The 26,963-nt window shown below is 33.5% G+C and overlaps 1 protein-coding gene across 1 annotated transcript in view; it reads left to right on the top strand.

The window, feature by feature from the left end:
- The window catches only part of gogo (thrombospondin-1 like protein golden goal), a 112,281-nt gene extending 85,815 nt beyond the window's left edge, over positions 1–26,466 (top strand). Inside the window, exons 10-13 of the mRNA XM_072540720.1 lie at positions 7,480–7,648; positions 14,292–14,538; positions 19,622–19,832; positions 25,790–26,466. Coding sequence (XP_072396821.1) covers positions 7,480–7,648; positions 14,292–14,538; positions 19,622–19,832; positions 25,790–26,274 — 1,112 coding nt within the window. The 3' untranslated portion in view covers positions 26,275–26,466. The remainder of the gene's footprint in view (positions 1–7,479; positions 7,649–14,291; positions 14,539–19,621; positions 19,833–25,789) is intronic.
- The last annotated feature ends 497 nt before the right edge of the window (positions 26,467–26,963 follow it).

The following is a 26,963-nucleotide window of genomic DNA, read 5'->3' as shown; positions in this document are numbered from 1 at the left end:
CGATAAAATAGATTAAGGTTAAAGCTCATACAGTACATTCATTCTATATATCTATAAAAAGGGCTTCTTTAAGGAGCTATAACTTTTTTCTAAGAATAAAAGTAAGTTGTAGTAAGTTAGATATGATTTAGCTAAAGGAACATAACAACTCTTAACAACCACTCCAGTGTAAAATCCTATTTGGTTACGTCAGTGAAGTTTAGTGAGTACCTAATCCAAAGTGAAAAATTATCAAAAAATATTTTTGAGCCCCACGACCTATGCATAAATTACACTGTATTGTAAACGTAAAAAATTATTTAATTGAGTTCTACATACACCTTGTTGAAGTTCAAAATGCACCTGTAGTAATCTTAATTAAAAATAATAGATATTTTCGTTTTGTGGGCATAATATCTTCATGTTAGCCCTTCAAAGGTTTTCTAGTAGTGGGCACGTTTTATAAAGACTGAAGATTCTACATAAAGAGTCAAACCAGAAAGTAATCTACAATATCGAAACCTAAATACAGGAGACCAAGGAGACTAGGAGACTAGAAAATTGGCTAAGAGCAATTTTTCCAGCCAACTATAGGACGTGAGAGCTTACATGAAGAGCCAAACGACAACAGGTTAAGAATAATATAAACGTGATAGTGGGAGAAACAAAATTTCCCCATAAAATGATACACAAAGGAGCAATGAAATTCCATATCAATGAAACCGTTAACCAGATAGATTATATCCTGATAGATGCAAGACATTCTTCCGACCTCATGTATGTCAGAAGCTACCGAAGTTCAAACATAGATACCACTGAACATTGATAGATGACCACTTTCTTGTAATGGCAAAAATCAGAGGAATAATATCAAACCTAAAAAAAAAAACTATGAAACCAGACATAATTTATCTGGACAATCTGCACATTGAAACAGTTGTGAGACAGTATGGGAGACAAATGGATGATGAAATGGAAAGCCTGGAGGTGGGAGCAAATTTGGAGAAATGTAGAAACATAATAACTGAGAAGGCAACGTAAATATTGTGAAAAACCAAACCAGTTTAAAAAAAACGAATGATTTGACAAGGAGTGCCAAGAAGCAAGAGATAAAAAATAGAGCATATGTAAAAACAAATTAACCAGAATTCACAAGAAGAACAAAGGAGGAATACCGGACCCCGATAAAAAAGAAAAAACATTACATAGAAGAAAAAAAAGCAATTTGAGAAAAAGTAGTTAAAAAGCCCAAAGGGGCTAAGAAATCAAAACAAAACTCAAAAGTTTTACAGAAATCTAAATAAAATAAGAAAAGAGAAGCCAACACTAGGGGAATGAAAGGATAAAGGAGAAAATATCCTTAATGATACTGCTTCAATATCGAACAGATGAGTTAAATTTTTCAAAGCAAAATTTAATGGCCATAATACCAAAGAAGCAGATAACACCCTAGCAGATCGAAATAATTGGAATTCATTCAAGCCCAAACGAAAGATCACCTACCATTGAAGAGGTTCCCCAAGCCGTTAAAAGCTTAAAAATAATAAATCACCAGGAACTGATCCAATTTGCAGCGAGCTCTACAAAAATGGTGGCGAAGTTCTGGTACAGGCACTGTATAAACTTTTACTTCTTGTCTAGAAAAATGAGACCATGCACTGTGAATGGTCTCAAAGCATGATATACCCGTTACATAAAAAAGGCGAGTAGCTCCAGTGTGACAACTATAGAGGCATAACCCTATTATAAATTAATATAATACAAAATATGTTTGTACAAGAAACCTTGTTCTAGAAAGACCTAGAACAAGGTTCCTTGATAACATCGATGAAGATATGAGACTTATGGGAATACGTGTTTGGCGGAGAAAGGCGATGGGTAGGAACAACTCGAGAGAAATTCTTGAGGAGGCTAGGACCCACGTAGGGTTGTAAAGTCAGAATGATGATGGTGATGATGATATAATACAAAATTCTGGATATGAAAATCAGAAGATGGCAACAGGTTGCCAGAAACCAAACAGAGGGGCGAGGAATGTTAGAGCGGGCTATGATCCACAAATGATTGCCGAGCCAAAGATGATGATATTGATGTAATATGCAAAATAATTGAAAAAATAGTAAACAGTTAATATATTAGAAAAACATATGAAACCTAAAATATAAATGAATGGGTACTGAAAGGGTACTAACAGAAAAATATATATAAAACAGCATATAATAAGAAGAAAGTAATAAGGATAACCGATGAAAGATATATTGTCAATGATGTCACTGTATTAAATAAATTCACCACTGTTAGTGACCATCCATTAGTAAGAGTAACAGTAAAAGTATCAGTTAGCGTAGAATGACGTAAATCGTTAAACAACAAAAGTAACAGACCGTGAATATCACTAGTCCAGATCTAATCGAATTCCAACAATACAATAATAACTGACTACTTAAATCTAAAACTTTTAATATATGATATTAAAAGCCTTAACGAGAAACCCAAAAGAAAAAATAAGCTTCGAAATGAAAGCAAAAATGAGAAAAATCAGATGAAAGATAAGAGAAGCAAACGCAAACCAAAGAGAACTAAACAGTATCAATAAGGATATATCGAAAGCCATAAAGAAAATATAAGGAGGTATACAAGCGAACAAATAATAATATCCATATAAGACAACAAAGGGATAACAATATAAAGAAAAAAAAAATCAGTTGCTAAAAAATATAGAAATAGATGACAAAGATACTCGTGTCATTAAAAATCTATACTGGAATCAAACTGCTATCGTAAAAATTGGAGGCAATTACACCGATGAAATCTCTATACAAGGAGGAGTCAGATAAGGTTGCATTTTGTCCTCAACATTGTTTAATGTTTACTCGGACCAGCTGTTTAAAAAGACACTTGAGAGACAGCCATATAGAATCAAAATCAGCGGGGAACTACTTAATGTAATACGCAGACGATACAGTGATTCTGTCAGAAAATATCGAAGGTCTCCAAATTCTGCTTGATCGTATTCATGAAAATAAAAAATAAAATAAACTCAAACAAAACCAAATTTTTAGTCTTTAGTCGTAACTCACATCCAGATGCAGAGCTTTAATTAAATGGAGTCCCAGTTAAAAAATTTCACAAAATTACATATTTGGAAACTGTCATAACGGACCTACTAGATCCAGACATAGAAATAAAACGAAGAATAGCAATTACTTAAACTACTTTTATGAAAATAAAGACAATTATTTGCAATTATCCTCTTAGTTTAGAACTAAGAAAAATAATGGTAAAGTGCTGTATTTGGTATATACTTTTGTATGGAGCGCAGATTTGGACACTAAAAGTATCAAGTATGAACCGAACTGAAGCATTGGAAATGGGGATTCATAGACGAAGGATAAAGATACCTTGGACAGCAAGAAAAACGAGAAATGGAGAAAGTACTAAGGGGGGTTAACAAGAGAATTGCTAGATTGTTAAACATCGGAAAATGTCCTATATGTCTGGGACATACACACAGTGAGAGAAAATCGATCTATGATGAACTGATACTTAAAGGAAAATAAAAGACTGCAAAGGAATAAAAAAAAACAGATTTCTTGGTTAAAAACATTCGTGAATGCACCAGGACAATTATTTCATTTGACAGAATCGAGAAGCCTTCGCAATGGTGATCGCCAACGTAAGATAACTTTGATATGGCACGTAAAGAATAAGAACAGCCACTATAAATTTTTACGAGGCCACCGATAAAATAGACTCCAAAAATTTTTCTCAGCAGTATAAAAGTATGCTTTCACGATACACTTTGTAACGATGAGTCCAAGCCATCACCGTTAAACCAGCGTGCGCGCGAACCAACCCATGAAGTAGGAGTGTATCGACAGTAGAAAGGGCAAAGCTCCGCTATATAAACGGCAACATTTCCTCATAGAGACAGAATCGACAGGTGTTGACTGAAGGTTCTCTTCTTCCCTACCCCGGCTTGTGGACGTGTTGAGTTCACAAGTTGTTTCCGTCCCATACCGTCTTTACCCGAAAAGCGTGTTGAGCTTTTCACTACCCGTACTCTGAAGCAGTCGTGTTGAGACTGTCGAGGAGTGTCCTATTAACCCGAATCACTTAAGGGACGTGTTGAGTTCCTTTCCTTTCTTTGTACCTATCGTCCGCTGTTATTAAATCGATACAACGTTACCGTAAAATTTCAAATACACATTCGCTTGCCGATAAGACTGGTTCCATATGACAAGGTCAAACTTAATTTGAATAAATAGGCCAGGTACTGAGAAGACTAAACCAAATTGTAAATATGTACATAAGATTTTTGTCAATTTAATTTAAGGAAGACAATAAAGTTTTATTTTTATTTTGAACTCTGTCTCTGACTGTCTAAAAGCTACCCGGATAGTGACTCCCACGAGAGGACGTCACAAATGTTTGATGCGTGATCTTTAAAGCTTTTCTGTCGCTTTTTGTTCCACATTGTTCCAATATTTTTTTACCTTTTTGTCCTATAAACGAATTTTGGGCTCCTGTGTCTATTAGTGCTCTTAACTTTTTACCGTTGCTGAACGTTATCGTTGTGTGGGGTCGTTGATCTGTATAGTGTGCGTAGCTGGAGGTTGTTAGGGAGGACTCTAAATGCTGACTGGGTTGCCTCCTTCTTGTCCAGTCCTGTTGGAGTTTTCCGGTCGGCTTTTACATTGGCAGTTATTGGAAGTTGTTCCTCGGGTTCCGCAATGGCTGCAGAAGAGTACAGCGATAGCTCTGCAGTTTCTTCTATTGTGGCCTCTGCGGCCGCATCTCCAACAACAAGTCTGTCTGTCGAAATTCTGTATTTTGTTATTACGACTATTTGCCTGTGTCCAGTCACACCTTGTATTGTTTCTGTTATATATTTCTTTTTGGACCATATCATATTCTTCCGCTAGTCTGATGATGTCCTGTGTTGACGATACATCTTGCCTCTTTATATACAACTTGTAGTTCGGGTTCATATTGGTGTATATCCTGTTTAGTTCTTCTTGGTGATTGAATTCACCATGTCTTCTGATCATTGTTTGAATATCAATGATGTAGTCTTTTACACCTTCGTTGTTTCGTTGGAGTCGGTTCCGGATTTGAGTTTCCAGAGATTGCGTGAGAACGGAGGAAACGAAGAAATTGCGGAAATCTTGTTCGAAGTCTTTTAATTCGTTCCAATATTTATTATTGTTTCTGTACCATAGTAATGCTTTCCCGTTTAATGTTCCTGGTAGAGCTTGTAAAACGTGGGTGTCTTGTATGCCGTAAGCTGTCTGCAGTTCTTTCAACCGTTCTATGAATTCTATTGGGTCTCTTGAACCGTCAAAGTGTAACCCCCATTTGCGTACTATTTCCATCTTTCTTTGTCTGTCTTCCATCTGGTTTTCTTCTATTTCCTCTGCCTTGATGATCGCAACTAATCTCGCTCTTAGCTCGCTGAAATTCCCTTCCGTCGGCTGTTCTCTGTTTGTTAATTCGGCTATAAGTTCGTCTTTCTTTAATAGGTACACCCAACTAACCTTCGACGTTTCCGGAGCGTCTGTCATTGTTGAACTGTGAATCACCCTGTCTTTGATTAAAATTTGAAACGTAGTACTGTCTCATGAAAATAAAATTCGGAATTCGGTCGGTATTATTGTTTAAAACGTATTTTTCTGCTCGGGCGCCATTTGTGACGTCCTCTCGTGGGAGTCACTATCCGGGTAGCTTTTAGACAGTCAGAGACAGAGTTCAAAATAAAAATAAAACTTTATTGTCTTCCTTAAATTAAATTGACAAAAATCTTATGTACATATTTACAATTTGGTTTAGTCTTTTCAGTACCTGGCCTATTTATTCAAATTAAGTTTGACCTTGTCATATGGAACCAGTCTTATCGGCAAGCGAATGTGTATTTGAAATTTTACGGTAACGTTGTATCGATTTAATAACAGCGGACGATAGGTACAAAGAAAGGAAAGGAACTCAACACGTCCCTTAAGTGATTCGGGTTAATAGGACACTCCTCGACAGTCTCAACACGACTGCTTCAGAGTACGGGTAGTGAAAAGCTCAACACGCTTTTCGGGTAAAGACGGTATGGGACGGAAACAACTTGTGAACTCAACACGTCCACAAGCCGGGGTAGGGAAGAAGAGAACCTTCAGTCAACACCTGTCGATTCTGTCTCTATGAGGAAATGTTGCCGTTTATATAGCGGAGCTTTGCCCTTTCTACTGTCGATACACTCCTACTTCATGGGTTGGTTCGCGCGCACGCTGGTTTAACGGTGATGGCTTGGACTCATCGTTACAACTTTTAAGAAATCATCATTGAAGGTGAACACTTAAATAACCTTAGTTGTTAGGATGACATAGTGTTGATAGAGGATGACTTAAAAAAAGCTAAAGATATGCTGGAAGAACTTATTGCAACAACCGAAAAAGTGATATTGAAAATGAATGAACGCAAAACCAAAATAATGACCAACCAATACAAAGTGACAACATCCAGATCTGAAAAAAAGAAATTCTCAGTCATAAATTTACATTATTTGGGATATGAAGAAAAATCAGACATAAACAGATAATCAGAGATCTCAGTTACAAAGATGAATATCCCTCAGGTAATGCCCCATCATATGGCAAATTAAGATACATGTTTCAATCAGAAGTCCCATCAGCATCAAAAAAAGGGAGTACAACCAGTGTGTCTTGCCAGTCCTTACATACGGAGCCAAAACTCTTACCGGTACAAAAAAAAATAGCCAGCCAGCTTTTTCCCTGTGCCCGTCTGATCCAAAAGATCTTCATTATCACTGAAGCTAAAGCTTATTGTGTTGTTTGCTACACATTGTTGTTTCCTACACCCAGTAGAATTTTTGTACCCTGTTGAACAGGTCTTTTGATTGGTATGTCCTAAATATACCAGGATCTCGTCTTTGTTATCCATACAGTTTTTGTTTCACCAAACAGTTATAAATTACTCAGAAAACTAGAACCCTTGGAATGCTCAATACTTGGCTTAACACTGAGAGACAGGATAAGCAACAAGAAGATATGTCAAAGAAACAAAGGAAGTTAAAGGGAAGTGATGTTCTCTAATCTATTACAAGGCTTAAACGGAGATATGAAATGTAGCACGATTGCATGATGGGAGTTGGACAAGGAAGGAACACTTTGACGAGGTTTTAATGATGACATAAAAATAGTCAAGGTAGCATGGAAAAAGTTTCCGACATGTCGACGAAGTACTAGAAACATAGGTAGTAACACGAATTCACAAAAGGCACTGAAGAAAAACAGGTCATATTGCATATTCTAAAGAATTAAGAATAAAATAAAAGTTGTCTGTGAACTACTAAAAACTAACTATTATGCTGACTGTATGAGATTTTTAAAAAATCTATAGATATTTTTATAACTACTAGTCGATTTACAGAAAACATCTGTATGTTTTCCATATAACGTCATGATATTTGTTACAAAAGTTTTATATTTTCAGATGTTGCAGTTCCCTTAGGTGCTAGGGTATCGTCTAATGCTACCCTGTTTTCAGAAGTTATATCTTTAAGCCGATTAGGTCCACATTTAAAACTAAGAGGAAAACATATTAGATTAAGAGAATCTGCCGATTGTGAAACACTTAAACTTGAAGAAAAAGTTACCCTAGCGTAAGTTTTTAATATTAAAATTAATGCTTTTATTATGTATTTATTTGACAAAAATCAATATACACATTTTTTTATATTGCTATTAGTCCATTGCAAAGTTACATTGCAAAAAAGGGGGCAAGGGGTTTTCGTGCTGTATCTAGTAAATTGGCAACTATACAGAAAATTTTATATGACATTATTTGTAGCAAATTAAATTTTATACAACTTTATTTCTATTACTTTTTATCATTAAATTGAAATTAAAAAAGTTATAAATAAAAATAACTAAAAATTTTTGAAGATACTTTTTTTTCTTTTCATTTAAAAAAAATCACATCAAAGTAATATTATAGAGAGATTTTTTTCTATAAAAATTTGTTTAATTTTAAATATTAAGTTTTTTATGGAATCAAGCCACAATTATTGGATGAAAATCAAATTTTTAATTAACTAATATTTGACGTTTCGATTTCCACTCCGGAAATCGTTCACAAAAAAAGGTTTTTTGTACAAATTATTTAGAAATGTGTATAACCAAATATTTTCTTATTGGTTATGTCATTTTAAAGTTGACAAGTCTGGGCCCTGATTCTAATTGAGATTTCGACTCAAAACATGTCGAAATTAATATGGCGACGTCGAAATGCGACTTTGCGAACCTTGTGGATTTCAGCTGAACTAACCAAACGACGTCATTAATTTTCGATTTATCGAAATTAATTGCAACTTCAAGAAAGTGGTTGAAATTTCATTTCGAGTCGAAATTAATCTGACATGACTGGCTGGACTGGGAGAACGGAGAAGTGAACTTAGGTTCAGTTTAGGTAGGCGGTGTTGTGTTTTGATCCTTGCAAGGAAAACTGAGGCAAAAAGTATTAATACGGCTGTGTTTTACTGACATTTGCTAGTTTTGGAGGAATTAGGGGGAATAGATATCCGACGCTCACAACGGAGGATAAGAAGAATGTTACGGGATACTCAAAATTCTTTTTCACTAAGTGATGCTCAATTTAGGCAGCAATTCCGGCTTAATAAACAAGCTGCAAATTATTTAATAAGGGTATTAGAACCATATTTGGAAGAAGGTGTTTATGCCTCTAGGATACCCAAAATGTTTAGAGTTAGTATTACTAAGCTGCAGTAAATTTAAAAATATATTAGAATATAACCACCAAGTCAAATCTTAGTGGTTGTAACTTAAGGATCTCCCACATCGCCTTTTTTTCTTGCCATCTTTTCTTTCAATTCAAAATATAATTGAGAATGGCCACTATTTATGATTTAACAACTCAAACAAGAAAAAAAAGACGTTCACGTAACGTAAACAAAACAAACATTAAACAAGCGTAGTCTGCGTAGGGCAGCGTGCAGCCAATAAACAACAGGGCCAACCCAAATTTTCAGCAGTGTCAAAATGATAAAGTAAATATCCCCAGTTTTAACTACAATCGAAATGAATGAGAATCGCTAGCGATTGCGACTGTCATGGCGTAGTCGCTTTTAAATTTCGACATCGAAATGAAATAGAATCAGGACCATGACCTAGATCTTGTAGGCTAATAGCCCATAGTGGCTAAAACATATTTTGAGGGTGTTGTTATTACCCTAGAAATATCAAATTAAAGGAATTGATAAGAAAGGCACGCTAAGGCATAAAAAATGTAACATTTTAGTATACTATATTTATTATGTAACTTAAAACTTTTGATCTTTCTTGTGTGTTGTTAGGTTTGGTTTTGAACATGATAGATCTCAGTATATTAGTTGCTTTAAATTTTGTTGCAAAGTACTTATCTCCCATCGTTTTGATTTTTCCGATAATATTTATTTCCCTGTTCTACCATATCTCTTTCTATGAGTATCTCTGCTATTAGTAATCGGTGTTCTGTTCCTATTTCCGCTTTTTTTGTGTTTGTAAATTCAAGTTTTTTGTTATCATATATGCACACACCTGCAAATTTAAAGGAATAAATTATTAATGCAATGTATTTCTTTATACAGGGTGAGTCATGAGGAACTTTACATACTTCTACCATATGTAGAGTCCCTCAGGGAGCATATCATGTGGCCACTAAAAAATGTCAACTCCTCTTCTTTATTAATTAACAGGGTGATTTGTGTAATTGACCATTTATTTCATTTTACTGTAGTGTTTATACGGCTCATTTGATTTTTTTAATTTTTGCATGATACAGTACACTACTATCAAGCATTCGACTGGTATTAGCTAAACTAAAAAATTCCAGGACTGGCTTTGGAAAAATTAATTAAGGGATTCGTATTAAATATTACACCCTGTATATATTTTTTTTTAAAATGCAATAAGTGATTTTTAAACTACATAAACAGCCAATGAAAACGACATATGCGACAATGTTGTCGCACTTTTATTAAATTTTTAGTGAACGATCAAATCTTACCAAAAATAGAACAACCATAATGAAGTATCAAATTATAAGGTAATTAATTTAAACAAATGTTATAAATTTCAAACATTTTAATTGAAATGATAAACTGAGTCACTGCACAACAAAAAACAGTAACTACTAACAATAACGAAGAACAATTTAAAAAAAAAAACTAAAAATATGTACATAGTTATGATAAACCCATAAATTAGAACTGGAAAAGATACAATAATGGTAACAAAATAAAAATAATTCAAAATAGATTTTCGAAATGGAACCCTGCAGCCTGTACACATTTTTGTTGCCGAATTGTTAATTGACATATTGAATTACGGATACTCTGGGGATCGTTTCTAATAGTATTACAACAATGTATAATTCTATCAATTAATTGTTGTCGGTTATTAATATTCATGCACGTCCTATCCACCTGTTGCCATAAACATTATTGAGATGTTGTCTCACTGCCAGTAAAAAGTGTGGGGGTGCCCCATCATGCTGAAAATACATCCCTCGGATAGCAACGTTCGCGTTGGCATGCAAATTCGGCAAAATATTTTGTAGAAAGTTCAAATAGACCTGCCCTGTTAAAGGACCATCAAAAAAGTGAGGACCTACTAATTGGTTATTTATGACACAAATCCACACGTTAACCGAAAACCTTAACTAAGAACGACGTTCTCGAATAGCATGGGGATTTTCTTCTGCCCACACATGTGAATTTCGTGAATTATTTATCCCGTCTCTGGTAAATTGGGCTTCATCTGTAAATAGCGTCCTGTATAGCGTTGGTCGATTATTGTTAATCCATCTACAAAATTCCAACCTATCGATCTCATCTCCAGCATGTAGTCGCTGAACCATTTGAATGTGATATGGGTATAGATTATTTTTTTGTAAGACTCTACTTACTTTTGATTGAGTAACATTGAGTTCTCGACTTACTTGTCTAGTGCTTATTGTAGGGTTCATAGTAACGGCGTCCATAATGTCATCTTCCTGCGCTTCATCTACATGTCGCTCTGTTGTTCCACTAGGAAAAGTGCCATTTTCTCGCAAATAATTAAAAACTGACCCAAATGTTGGATGACTGGGAGTTCGACGATTAGGAAATCTCCTGCGATATTCTCTACTAGCAGCCCTACCATTCCCATTACAGAATCCATAAACAAATATTATGTCTGCATATTCTGTGGCCGAAAACTGATGTGGCATTTTAAACGAAAGTAACAAAAGCTCTACCAAAACTAACAGATATGACAGAAGAAATATGTATTCTTGTACATATAAATAACAATTGATAATGACAATAATGACAATGGGTATAAAATATCAAGAAACGTCAAACGGTCAACGCCAACCTTCATTTTAAACTTTTTTAGATTTATTTTTATTTAGTACAGTTGATGCAATGTATTATTATTTGACATAAAATTTTAATCATTTACAATCAACAAAAACTAACACATACAAGAGGTTTGACTTTTTAATCAATTAAATTTATTATTTATCGAAAATAATGCCCCAATACGATCTATGAGTAAAAATTTAAAATTTAAAAACAATTGATTCTATCGTAGAGATAATACAAAGTGACAGTAAAGACGTTAATTTTCTACGTATTAGATTATGTTGTAGGAACTCATTTTAATTAAAATGTTTGAAATTTATAACATTTGTTTAAATTAATACCTTATAATTTGATACTTCATTATGGTTGTTCTATTTTTGGTAAGATTTGATCGTTCACTAAAAATTTAATAAAAGTGCGACAACATTGTCGCGTATGTCGTTTTCATTGGCTATTTATGTAGTTTGAAAATCACTTATTGCATTTTAAAAAAAATATATACAGGGTTTAATATTTAATACGAATCCCTAAATTAATTTTTCCAAAGCCAGTCCTGGAATTTTTTAGTTTAACTAATACCAGTCGAATGCTTGATAGTAGTGTACTGTATCATGCAAAAATTAAAAAAATCAAATGAGCCGTATAAACACTACAGTAAAATGAAATAAATGGTCAATTACATAAATCACCCTGTTAATTAATAAAGAAAAGGAGTTGACATTTTTTAGTGGCCACATGATATGCTCCCTGAGGGACTCTACATATGGTAGAAGTATGTAAAGTTCCTCATGACTCACCCTGTATTTCTATTTTATAGACTATTTATCTAGATAGCTTTGAATGCTCCTCTCCACAATAAAGTTTTAAATGTCAAAACATCAAACTAATTTGTTTATTTGTGTTGTGTTTTACATTTTACAAGTCGTATTATTTACTGATAACAAGTACAAACAGTACAAAAGTAATTTTTTTTTAATTTGTTTTAATCAGTGGTGTTTTTGTTGCAAAGAACAAGTGAAAATTGCTGATTTAATACCGACTGATATTGCTAGGGTCGAAAATGGTCGAACGTACAGGAATATTGATGCAATGTTTGGTAAATGTCCATCAACCATCTACTGCTGTGTATGTCGTTGGAGACATACCAGGGAGTACGTAAAACAAAGGGAGCAAGGGAACAAACTTTTAACCACGGCTGTAGATGATCGATTTATAACGTTGCAAACATTATAAAATAGACGTTAAACCAGTTTAAACCAAAAACCTGCTGCAAAATATTGGTGAAACTACCATAAGTGAGCACAAAGTAAGAAGGAGACTTAAAGAACCCGGTCTCAAGTTATATGTACCAATAAAAGCTCCCAGAGTCCAGAGATACCATCGTGTATGGTTTGGCAATTTGGTCAAGAACATCAAAATTAGAATGATTACCAGTGGAGTCGAATTCTCTTTACAGACAAGAGCCGTTTCTCTGCAAACTGAATCGACGGTAGAAAAATATTGTATTGACGCCAACAATAACAAAATGCACCTTTTAATTTTACTACGACCGTACCTTTTGGTGAATGTTTAAATATAGTGTGGAGCGATATATTTTTGGGAGCATGAACAGAGTTAATGGCGATTTGAATTTTAATGCAGTTAACTGCCCGATAGAGCATGTGTGGGACATGCTAACCAGAAAACTTAGGACACGGATGCGTGCTATTCAAAACAGAGAGGAAGTAAGAATTGCTTCGATTGAGGAATCGGAGGGACTGCCTCAACAACTGATTGATAGCCTTATTAGAAATATGAGAAGACGAATGACTGTAGTTGTAAGGGCTCGTAAGGGAAACTCTATTAAACTCTCTATAAAGAGACCCTCTATTAAAGCCAAAAAATGCATAAAAAAATCATTTAAATTTAAATTGTACAATAAAGTTATTTAAAATCCGTATTTTGTTTGAGTTTGACATCTTTGTGTTTTATTTCTTCTTAAAAAGGTTCCACATTGTACTACCGTTGTAATAAAAATTCAAAATACTTCCAAAATTCGTATTATGAGATTATCTAAACAATATTAACAATATATAAATAAGAGAGAAACGACTCAGATTTTATGGTTGTGCCTTTAAATATGCCGGTGTGTGTAGTATCAAGTCAATGTAATCAATGAAATGGATAATGCAGATATACAAAACAAATAAGTAGCGGCAAAGCTATAACAAAAAAGTTACATTCCCTAATAAGGAATAAAAGTTTGTCAACTTAAACGAAGAAAAAGTTATTTAGATCGTTGGTAGAAAGCACTGTAACATACAAAGATAAAAAGTTTTGGGACACTAACATTGCTTTTGATATTTAAGACCATTCATCCTCAATTCCAACGACATCGTGCTCTTAGAAGATCTGTAATGACGAGCCAATCTCCTCGTTGACATTCCAAACTAAGTTTTTACTGTTTTCACCAATCTCTGAACCATGTGTAATAAATTCACATGGCCTTCCACTCTTTGGGAGATTCAGACATGGTATTCTCTGCTCGCACTTGCTATTTTTTATAAAAGGTTCTCCGTGAAATGTTTTACTTCTGAAATATTGGACAGATTTGAGTAGCCACCCAACCAACTTATAGATACTTTTTCTTATCTCTATAAAATTAATAAATCAATATTCTCTTTTCAAAATAAATAAATTTCAACTGACAGTAAGCAAAGTAATCAAACTTTTGTGTGCAAAGGCAACTTGATATTATTTTGTTTTTGTTAATATTAAAGCCAATCAATTTTGTGCCAATACTTTTAGGACATATGTTAAAATTAAGAATTTAATTCGCTAGGATATTGTATTTGAGATGACTATATAGTTAAAAAGTATATAGTTTTTTAAAGTACTATTTTTTTATTATATTTATTTTCAGGAAACAAGAGTCCCTTAGTATCGGCAGCACCACAACTTTAACTCAAGTCGAGGCATGCACCCTACCAATTGATGAATCGGAAGATACCACCATTAACACTAGTTTAACAAATTTCACTTTAAAAAGATCATCCACCATCGAAAGCGATAAGGATAAATCTGATGAAAAAACACAAAAGGGCGAAGAATCAGTAAAGCAGAATATGGCGAGACGACCGAGCAATATCAGTAACATCACGTTGACCAATGTGAGCCTGTTAACAAAAATTCACTCCACAAGTGATCCGGTGAAGTATTTTTTCAATTAAAATTCAGTATTGTAGCACTTCAACAGCACTTCTGCACTCGTCTGAGAGGATATAAGATTTTCACTTAATAAAATGAAAATAAGCACTGAATAAAAAATATTCATGATATCATTTAACAATGTCCAGGATTTTAAGCTTCTGCGGTCAATGTTTTGTAAGGATGCAGTCTATTTGAAGTGTATAAGCCATGTTCTAAAATTATTTTTCTTTTTGCTTTGATACTAGCAAAGACGATGCGGAAGCGAGGCTATCGCTCCGATCTTGCATCTTGTAAAAAGATGTAATCGCCGGTCACTCCGATCAATCACTGACTATCTTCCTCATGAACGGCATGTCCCTGAGATTACTGGATTCAAGTATTATGCCTATGAGTCGTACAAGTACCGGCGCTTTTCGTTTATATTTGTGTTAGTTTGTCGGCCATTTAGTCTGACTCCGTTCTTCAGTGTCTTGATTTTAGTTGTCCCTAGTATTCTTTTTTTACTGACATTTCGACTATTTTCTGTTTCACGCATGTCATTATTTGTCACACGCCTATTCTGTAAACTGTAGATTTGCAGGGTGCACTAAGTTGTTTGTTTTTGCATGTTGAATGCTTAACATGCCCCGATATTACAGCGGTGTTATTTCCTTGTCTTTTCACTTCATCTTCCAAAGACCGTGTACTTCTGATTTTACATTCTAGGTTTCTCGAATAGCATGATTTAGCCAATGGTGGTATTTTCTATTGTTAACTTATGACACAAGCTGATATTTCTGAGCTACAGTCATGCGTTTGGTGTTTGTTTCATATTTCGAGGTTGGTTTTTTTGGCGTACATATTCACATAGTTGCTAAATCTTAAATTTAAAAATAATAAACGAGTGCAAAAAGTGCAAAAGTGATTAAGTATTATAAAAAATGATCAAAATTAGCCCCATGCTTGATCTTTGTTTTATCTTTCTCTCTCTCTCTCTCTCGCTCTTTCTTTCTTATCCATTCGAATTGGTATAGCTCATCCAAAACAAAAATATATCGTGCTGTAAACTATAATATTTTATATTTTGTACGCACACTAAATAATTGCACATACTACGCACAATTTGAAGAAATACTTAAGACCTATATAAAAGATGTTTTCAAAGTAATCTACAATATTATCGGGAGATCAGAAAAATTTCTAAAAATGTGAGTTAAAGATCTAAATTATATATATTTCTAATAGGAAAATCTAATGCTTGTCTTTTTAAATATTTAACTTTAGTTAAGCATATTAATTTATTTATCTAGATTGTTGGTATTATGATTTTAATCATTATTATATAGCATGTCATGGAGAGTTTAGTTGACTGTTCTTAGTTTGCATAAATTATAGACAGATAAACATGTTTATATTTTTGAGAACTCAGAAGAATGGATCATTTTAACATTTAGTTATGCACTAATGATGATAACGCGAACAATTTCATAGACATAAACATTGACCTAAATTACTAGAAACTAATAATTTTCCTGCAGAACAGATATGAAAGTGAACAGCTAGTCAATCAATTCTAGTAGACTATAGGAAAAAGGGAAAACGCCTGAAAAATGGAATACCATTTTGCTCACGTTATGCCAACTACATATTGACAAGCTGTCAAAGCTATTAAAAAATATATTTTTTTATGTGTCGAACTATAAGTGGCACAGTCAATAGGAGAAAACCTTGCTGAAATAAGTAAAGCAATTCAATAATTAAATACCATCTAAGTACTAGAAACTAATAATTTTCCTGCAAAACAGATATGAAAGTGAACAGCTAGCCAATCAATTCTAGTAGGCTATGAGAAAAAGGAAAAACGCCTGAAAAATTGAAATATCATTTTGTTCACGTTATGCTCACTACAGATTGACAAGCTGTCAAAGCTATTAAAAAATATATTTTTTATGTGTCGAACTATAAGTGGCACAGTCAATAGGAGAAAACCTTGCTGAAATAAGTAAAGCAATTTAATAATTAAATACCATCTAAATACTAGAAACTAATAATTTTCCTGCAGAACAGATATGAAAGTGAACAGCCAGCCAATCAATTCTAGTAGACTATGAGCAAAAGGAAAAACGCCTGAAAAATTGGAATATAGTTTTGCTCACGTTATGCCCACTACAGATTGACAAGCTGTGCCCATATTAAAAAATCTATTTTTTTATTTGTCGAACTATAAGTGGCACAGTCAATAGGATTGTCAAACGAACATTAGCTAATATAATTACCAGTACGTAATTATAATTCAAAAATTTTTTTTTTGAAGTTTGTAGTATTTGTGCCAATACTATCAGAAGAAGCTGGCATCTCAGAACAACAATTAACACATCTACGGAGGAAGCTACAGCTACTTGAGAAAAGGAATGCCAAAAACTTTAAAGAGGTTTACCTAAGATACAATGTCATGGCAACAACTCCTTTATTCGGCAATCAGTCCATGCGGAAAATAAGCGTTTGTTCTGACGCTATTGACTTATACAGAGTACAGTGTACCTCTGTCTGTACATTGTCTTATAAAATTAGCTATCAAACCAATCAAATATATGTTAGCTTAGCTTAAAATTTTTATATTGATTGCGATACAATATTTGATTAATCACTATTTACATTATATACACTATAAGCAGAGAGGTTCTTTGCTTAATTTTTGTTAAACCTAGTAATTAGGTCTGTGGGTTTGAATTTTTTTACACTTCTTGTTTCGTTGACGACTTCAAACAATGTCTGAGACTATCGCGGTAGTTTACACTGTACTCACTTATCCCTTCTTTCACTGAGGGGATTGTTATATCTCTTTGGATCAGTAAATTTGGTACATACTAAAGGGCATCCAGTATCATTCCTAGTGTCATATTCACGAATGGTTGGATTATATCTACATTGCTGTTGGACGCGGCTCCCTAGTGCTGGATTCCGTACGTCTAGATTGGTTTTAAATTAGCTGTGTTGGATATTAGTTGTTTGTTCTCAACAGACTACTTTGACTTCGTGCCTATAATTCAATATAACTGGACTGGAAGTTAGAGTTAGAGAGAAGTTACGGTAAATCTTTGAGGTCGCTGGTTAAATGATTTAGAATAATAACGAAGAAAAAATACAATATTTTGATTGTGAATAAACTAGCAATTAATTTAAATATTACCAAAATTAACTGGCTTTACTCATTGCTGTTATCTGTACAAAGAAAAATCACTTACCTCTGAAATATTGGTGTATTAATCATAGCAAGCAGTAGAATAGTAGAGTTGTATACGCGCGTCACGACGCTCAGCGCCGATGCACAAATAAGGACGTAACCGATCAACTGGATATGCTTTTTGTACGCTGTCTCGATCTAAAAGTGTGTGAGATGGGCAGAAAACCCTCTGAAGACCCTACTGAGGTGGTCAATAGAGCAAGTGAATCACGTGCATACCCATAAATCAACTCTATTGTATGGCGCTTAAAGATAAGTCAGTTTCTTTGAACTTAAAAAAATAGTACATGCGCTGGTCAGTTTGACAATGAGATTTTACTGAATAGAAGAAAATAATATCTTTTACTATCTAAGTAAATAAGTAGCTAGAATATGCTAATAAATAAGATAATATTATAGTACAGAAATAAAAATATTAAATGTAAAATATACTAAATACTTTACCAAACAACGTGTGAATCAATAAAATAAAGATGCGTGCGAGATTACTTTGGAAACATTAATTATAAACTTCAATTTATGTAAAACTTATCAAATAATGTTATTTACATAATTTATTTACTTATCTTTTTGTTATTTATATATTACTGTTTACTTCCTATTTCTTTAAACTTTTTGTATATGTGTTCACTATCAACACTTCAGAGTCGTGAGTTAGTGTAAATTCCACCAGTGTTCTTAATATTTAGAATCTTATTTTCTTTTCTGCATTTTCTGTTTGATTTTATTCTATAATTATGAATTCCGACTGACTTGTGATTGTTCGTCCTCTACTCATTTTTTGCAATATGTTCTTCGAGTCTTTTGACAAACCCCATTACCTGATAAAAAAATGCCAGACCCACCGAGCTGTTCAAGATCTCAAGCGGGAATTATACATTCTCTCATCTATGAATTTTCGCTGGTAAAACAAAACTCTCCGCCTTCATGATGACTTCCATCTAGCAAGTGATTGGTCGTGCATAGAGAAATCTGGCAGGATGCATTTGGCAAATTGTCTACAATCGCTTTTAATTCTCTTAGCAGCAATTTCCAATGCAAATAAATGATTCGATATTGTTTATTCCAATCGACGCTTTTGAGACACAATTCAAAAACAATGATAAGTGCTTATGGCAACTTATGAGATTTAAAAGTCTTATCGTTCAGAATTTAAGTGCTTCTTTTTCGAAAATTTTAAGATATTTATAAAAAAACTTTAGTTCGAATATATAAATGTAAGACGCCGAATCAAAACCTTATACAGGATGGAATTTAAATTACTTGAATTCAAAATTGATACAGAACGAGACAATAACAATGCTACAACATAAGATGTAACGTTGAAGAAAAACAGCCTAATGTCTAGATAAAAAAGAAGTGGAAAACGAAGTCACATTAGTAGGGTTCAGTTTTCAAGTAGGCAGCGTCCTTGCATACTTGAAAGTATTTTAATTATCCGTCTTTTGTTTTGATGCAACTAATAGTTTCTATGTTTGCCTTTCTAAGATCTATAAATAGTAATAAATCTATTGAGATCTATACAATGTAGTTGGCTACCATAAACTAGGAATTTTTTACTTAGTTGGTAGACATAACTTACTTCAAAATTATAAACTCTACTTATGAAAGTTATAAGACCTCCATAGTTCTTATAGTATTTCTTATTTCCCCTCTACTTTGTGTAATTTTTCTATCAGAAGGAATTTTTGTTCTTCTAGACATTTTAAAAAAATCAAAGTCAAGTTTTATATTATAGTTCAAGTTCTCTAGTTCTACAAGTTAAATCAATATTGTTGTTAAATATAAAGTTCACAAATTTATAAAAAAATTCTTTACAGGGTTGCTACTCATCCGGTGGTACACTTGTCAACAAAGCAACTATAAAAAGTACATCTGTGAAAGAAACAAAGGAGAAGAAAAATAGAGAAAGGCTTATGTTAGGACCAACAGGATCAGACTTTTCAATTTCGGCACAGGACATTGATTTGGAAATGGATTATTACGACTATAATGTAGTAAACGCTGGAGCTGCACCGGGATCATACTTGGGTACTATGATTTTAATATCTATTATTTTTTACGAGTCTTGTTGATATTGCAGTTTATAGTAAGGCCTTCCAGATTATTTAACCTGTCTTCATCTCTATCATAATCTTTTGTTCATCCTACCATAGCCTAGAATGCAAATATTTCAGGCGAAATTGATTCCTTAGTGCACAACACATAACTCTTTAGCATGGTATATCCTATAGTAAGAAGTAGTTGTAAAATTTCTAGAGCCATACGGAGAATTCTCTCTCCTGATGCTAACCATAATGTAGCTTTGCCTATTTTAAAAATTTTAACCTGTTTGTCCTTGTGTGGTGTAGTGTAATGTACAATTTTATGTTTATGACATTCTATGATTGTTGGATAGGCCAAAATTGACGAAATGCCCCTGAAGATGCTCTAGGAAGCGAAAGTACTTGGGCAAGATTTAATTAATAAACTGTGCTCGATATCTGCCTTACATTTGATCAAAATACTTGGCCGCACTACGATGGTGCTCTATCTCATTATGCGCGTGTGGTAAAGCAATTCCTAAATATTTTTCAGAAGGTGGATTAGAAAGCGTGGTTTTATCGACTTGGCCCCGCGATTACCCGACATTAACCCTTTAGATTATTTCCTATGAGGTCACTTAAAAAACATCGTTTATAAAAGAAAACCTGTAATATTCGGAAATTAAAAGAGAGTATTACCATAGAAATAAGAAGAATTTAGCAGTCAGGGATGTTGCAAAATGTATTGCAAAGTTTTAAAAACTGCGTGGCTTGTTGCATTGATATTGAAGTAAAGGGACGACATATTGAGAATCTGCTGTAATCGCCATTATTGATTTTCTTAAATTCCTAATTTTTCCTCTCTTCAAATATTAACATACCTCTAACATGAATTTATTTTCAGTTGCTGTAGTTTTCAGCGCTATGATTTGGGTAAATCTTTTACTGCAGTAGTTTCGTTAAACTTTTTACTGATTCATTGACAGTAGACCTTGTTATGATAGTATTAGTATACAAATTATTTATTTTATTTATCTATATGTATAATCATAACTTCGGTGAAGATGATGTAAACGTAGCAATAACTCCGAAATTATGGCATTTAGATATATAATTAAAAATAATCAGTATAAAAACAAAAGATCTTGCAATAATGTAAATACTACCATAATATCGGCCGCATCACAAAATCCTTATACACCAAAATTTATAAAACTCGTTCAAGCCGTTTTCGATGTTTAAACACAGATGCAAAGTCTACAAAATAGTGTTGAATTTGTCTATACTAACAAAACTTTGAACAATTAAGCGCAGTTCTTATCTGGTGCTGGTTAAAATAAATTCAGAATAATCCTCAGTTTTATTATTATTTTCCCAATTTCAAATTAACTTTTATCCATTCACAGAAAATATCCATTCGATTTTTTCAATTTAAAAAACCATTCCAACTTTTTAAATCGGTACAATCGAAAACTCAACACATTTTCGTTTTATTGCACCTTCTTCCATTTAATCAATGTTTTGAGATACGCACAACGTGGTTATAACGCCATTTGTAATTTGCAAGGGTGTGGATTACAATGTTGCCACTAAGGAAATTGTGTTTCTGGTAAATAATTAAAATTCTGTACAAATCAGTAGATTTAAATTTAAGTGGGGATTTTAGTTAAAGTTGCTACAATCTTTGTTTTTTTGGAAAATAATACGAAGCGACAAAAACAAACACAATCAATACTTGGAGTAAATATGCAAAAATGCTAGAACAAAATTATATACGCTTTAAGAAAGAAACTTATTATTATACGTAGATGTGAAGATTAGCAGCTGGTACCCAAAGAAAATATACGAAATATAAAAATATACAATAATTTGGTTACCTACTTATTTAAGATATTCCGAATTAAAAAGGTACGTGCTGATTTAAAAAAATTTCACTGCTTTGAAGGATTTGATTTAAATACAAAAACATTTACCTGTTTGAATTCACCGAATATAGGGTGATTTCTCTTAAAATATATCTTTGTAACTTGGAGAGAAAAAATATAATAAATTAATTACATTTGGACTGAATTGTACAGAAGAGTAAAAGACGGTAGAAATGAGGTCTTTTAGGTAGATACACTGTTGAATCGGTAGAGCTGGCATCGTAGTGCACCCTACGGCAAGATTAGGATCACCATCACTTGTTCTGGAATTGCATAATACTCTCCCTATTTTTCTTATCTCACATACTTTGCTATCTTGGTATATGCTATGCCTTGACAGCATATTGAAAGTGTTTTCAAATAGAGATCGTCGGATTGTTTGAGGTTTATAAGGGACAGGATCGAATTTCCCACCTAATGTGAATTCCACTGCCGCGATCGATTGTACGTATTAGCAACATTGCAAGAGATCAGCTTTGCAACAAAAGCATATGGCCTCTGCCGTTAAATGTTAATCTTTACAGAGTTTGTTTACTTTTTGAAATCATTGATCTAACATTTAAAGGATCACGAACAAGGAAGTTCTAGAAAAAATTAAGAAGGAACCAGAGATTGTGTTTACGATCAAACGCATAAAATTGCAATATCTGGGACACGTTATGAGAAATCAGCACCGTTACTCCCTGCTGCAGTCTATATTGCAAGGTAAAGTCAAAGGTAAGCGAGGACCCGGTAGAAGGAGAATATCATGGCTGCGGAATTTAAGAACATGGTTTAAGAAAACCTTAACGGAGCTGTTTCGAGCCGCAGCGAGCAAGGTCATGATTGCCAATATGATTTCCAACATCCGAAACGGATAGGAACCAGAAGAAGAAGAAGAACATTTAAAGATTAGAATGTAAGGTTTTTGTGTAACATAGTTTTATGTTTTGTATTTGGCGCTCCATTTGAATAAAGTGGGGACTAGTAAAGACACATTTATGTATATTTTATAATCATATAATGTTTGGTTAAAAATTTACGTCCAGAAATGTGTGATTACATTAGTTATGAATACAATGAACAAGTTGTTAATTGTATCCTCGATTTATTTATTACTTTAATAACGAACTGCATTATTTTACTGTAAATGCCACGAGAATTAAAAAAATCAACTTAACGAACTTTTCCTGAAGGTGATCTACGGCAGGCGGTGGAAGATTTTTTAAAGAATCGTGAAAGTTTGCGCCACATGGCAACTATTCACAACGTACATCTTGCACTTTATGTAAAGAAAGCTAGATAAATGGGCATAGATAACATGACGTTTAAACCAAACTTCCACATAAGACAGGTTTTCTCAGACAATATGGGGAAAGTACTGGCGGAATATTTACTACAGTGCTCTTAAACGTTTTACATAGTAACACCGAATAAATGCAGACACATTGCTTTACAGTTTCCTTAAATAAACAATCTAAAATTTCCCGAAGTTAAGAAAGAAAAGGGACAAGAGGGTGATGACTGGTTTACTGGATTTATGAAGAGACATCCTATGTTAGTCATTAGAAAACCGGAGGCAATCTCTCTTGCCAGAATGACTGCCTTTAATAAAACCACAGGGCAATTCTTTGATAAATTGGACATTGTAATGCAAATGAAGAAGTTTCAACCTTCAGACATATTCAATCTCGATAAAACATGAGTTGCAACAGTGCCTCCGATGACCAAACTGATTGGACAAAACGATGAAAAACAAGTTGGTCAGGTAACTTCTAGAGAGCGAGGAGAACTGATGATTTAATTGAGCATAATTTGTGCAAATGGTAATTCTTTACCTACCCTTATCGTGTTCCTACGTGCTTGCTTGGACAAATTTCGAATAATGGCTGGAGCACTACATACAGCTTTAGGGCTAACCCACAACTCTGGTTGGATGAGCACCGAAAACTTCGTATTGATATTAACATTTTTCAAAAACAACGTGAAGTGTGATAATAAACATCCTGAGTGGCTATTATTGGATATTCACAAGTCTCATCTTAGTCTGGAAGGTGTTAATTTTTGCGGAGAAAATGAGATCACAATTTTAACACTTCTACTGCATACTTTTAACCACTTACAACCCTTAGATCGTTGCGTGTTTAGGCACATTTAAGAAATTCTACAGTAAAGCAGTTAACTCATGAATGTTGGCCCATTACAATAAAACTATTAATCTACGCAGTTCCTGAGTTATCTTCAAAAGCTTGGGATCGGCTGCAACTCCTGAAAATGTAAAATCAGGTTTTCTGAAATGTGGTATATATGTATACTTTTGATATAAATATTTTTCAAGACCACTATTTTCACTGCTCTGGGATCTCAGATCATCCATATTATTTTTCGGACCCTTTTGTCCCTAGTACTTTCTCAGAAACTATCGAATCAACACCTAAAGAAGTAGGAAAAGACACTGCTGTTGTGGATTCCTCCATCACAATTAGCTGTTTAGTACTCGTAGAGACTTTAATAACTCATATATCGAGTTTCTTCAGGACAACTGAATTCGTTCCAAAAAAAAAAGCATGGGAAGAGTAGCGTCACCACAGATACACCGGAAAAGGGAAAACTCATAGAGAATGAAGCTAACAAAGAAAGAAAAGGTTGTGAAGAAGAAAGTATTTACAGAAAAGAAGCCTGTTTTTGAAGAATATTCTTCCGATGAAGACTTGGAACAAGTCATAATGAAAGATTTTTCTTCTGAATAGGAAAAAGATAAAGAAAGTAGTGAGTGGCTTAAACGTGACAATGATGCTGTTAAAGGCGACTTCATAATTGTAATCGTTCCGTCAAAAAAAAAAGACAAATTTGCAATGAATTTTGGGGTAAACATAGAAAATCTGTTGAGAGACGGACTTAAACTATTAGACTACAAGCCCATGGTACATTTTTAATGGCTCATTTCACCCAGCATGAATCACACTATGTAATAATAACTTAAGAAACTATGCTGCCAATTCTTATCGGTACACAAAGCATGGGGGTTCAAATTAAGCGTTGCGCCATAGATTTTTCACCCATGTACCAGCCAAAATGTACGGCGTTGCAAAAAATTAATCTATATACCAATTCGAAACTTTGTGTATGAATGCCGTACTGTGTCAAAGTACCGCAATGGGGAAAAAGATTTCCTAAAATAAAAAAAAAATTCTGCTCCTGGTGCTAATATTTTTGTACGGCATTAGGCCGCAAGTCATTATTTTTGTATTAACTACATAAGTTATGGATGCCGTACAAAAATGTTTGGCCAAAAAAACTTTAACCCCTGTGTGGTAAGTTTATCTTTAACTGTGACTTACATGTACCGATAAAAATTGACGGCATAAAGTTATTACAAATTGTAGTATTGCTTTATATATGATTCATGCTGGGTAAAATGACCCATTAAAAATCTTCCATGTGCTTGTAGAGTATAAAGTTCTACAGACGGCTTCTTCCATCTAATCGCTTTCAACTTACGGACAAAGAATCTTCATTCATGAATTTTTAACAAGTGATTTTCATCCTACCGAAAGCGGTAGAAGATAACCCAGATTTAAAGACATGGTATATTTCAACACTGAACTATCAGCACTCTGTGTGCAGTGACTTATTTTGATATATCTATTTTAAAAAAATTTTATTTTGAAAATATACAAATTGAAAAGATTTTTGTAATTTAATCATAATTTTGGTGCTCATAACTACTTGTCTATACCATCCCTAGATGCCCTCCATAGTATCTCTGCACAAAGCCACAGTTTGGACAATTGTAGTACCTCTAATTTCCAGGATTTCTTTTTTTGAAAAATATGACTCCAAAAAGTTTATATCATGAACAAATAAACTTAAAAGACTGCCAAACAAAAAAGTAAAATATTTAGGTAAAGCATCAAAAATTAAAACCCAAAAAGTGTCCAAACCATCCCTGGTCTCTCCTTCCTATTCTATTATAGGAAGTATCCATAAAAGTAAAACTGCGAATCTTTTCAAATGGTTTTAACAGTATTTATTTATTAAATTACCTTTCTTCTTTCAGGTATGGATCCGGCATTTCTAGTATGGATTCCACCATTCGATGAAACCGGTGAAATATTTCCGGAATACGAAGATAACGAGTACCACGAAATGGACGAAGTCCGGAATTACGCAGATCCAGGAAGCAACAAGGAATCCCCAGAAGAAGATACTGCGTTGCTTCCAAAATATAAACAGCCAGACCATAAAGAAAGTTTTATTTCATCAGCAAAAAATGCCGGCCATTCTGTTGATAATAAATTTATATCAGAAATAGAACCCTTAGTGCATAAAAAGATCGCGGAGACACAGCTGGAAGATCTTTCGAAGATATTGAAAGTGTCTCCAAAGCTTCTTAGAGAAGATATGGAAAAAGAGACGGAGTTTGAGAAAGTTTCCAGTTTAGAAAATATTGATAACATCAAATTTGTTGACGATGATGAAGCAGGGGAGAGTTGCAATACAGATATGGCATATCAAGATAGTAATATCATATCTTCTAACTAAAGACTGATTAGATTTAGTAGCTAGGGCATTTAAAAATCTATTCAATGGTATTATTTCAAAGTTATTAAAATAATCTATTTGCAGTATTTTTATTCTTAATTCTGTTTTAAGTATTGGCTTATCACTTTCAATACAACTCTCATCTTTCTCAAATAAGTTTAAACCCTCTTAATTCTCTTGACTTTAATGACAAAAAATCTAGACAAAGATAACTTTAGTTCTTTTTTTTCATGTTTTGTTTTGCTTGTAGGCTTAAGTACTTTTTGTTTTTAGTGTTATTGTGTTTTTATTTACACCTTGTTTTTATTAATTTATTTATTTTAAATAATTGATGGATTCGACCGTTACTTGATATAAATTCATTTTATGTAACAATAAAACAATGAAAACTTTGTTTTCAAAACTTCCACAAAATTTATTTTAAATTCTTATCAATACCTTCTGCTCGATTACATATACAGGCAAAATATCAACAAAAATAGCCAAACAGATAAAAAAGAAAGGAATAACACCAGATTTCAGAACAAATAACAACTTAGGCAAATATATTAAAAACAACAAGAGCCAACATAAAAAACACTTACACAATGGTGTGTACAAACTTAAATGTTTCGACTGCCCAAAAACTTACATTGGTCAAACGGGTAGAAATTTTAATAAACTAATAGCAGAACATAAAAGGGCTTTGA

The sequence above is a fragment of the Diabrotica undecimpunctata genome, chromosome 8, assembly GCF_040954645.1.
Source record: "Diabrotica undecimpunctata isolate CICGRU chromosome 8, icDiaUnde3, whole genome shotgun sequence".
NCBI lineage: Eukaryota > Metazoa > Arthropoda > Insecta > Coleoptera > Chrysomelidae > Diabrotica > Diabrotica undecimpunctata.
Note: the sequence above shows the minus strand (reverse complement) of the source record. Positions and strands in the feature narration are given on the sequence as shown.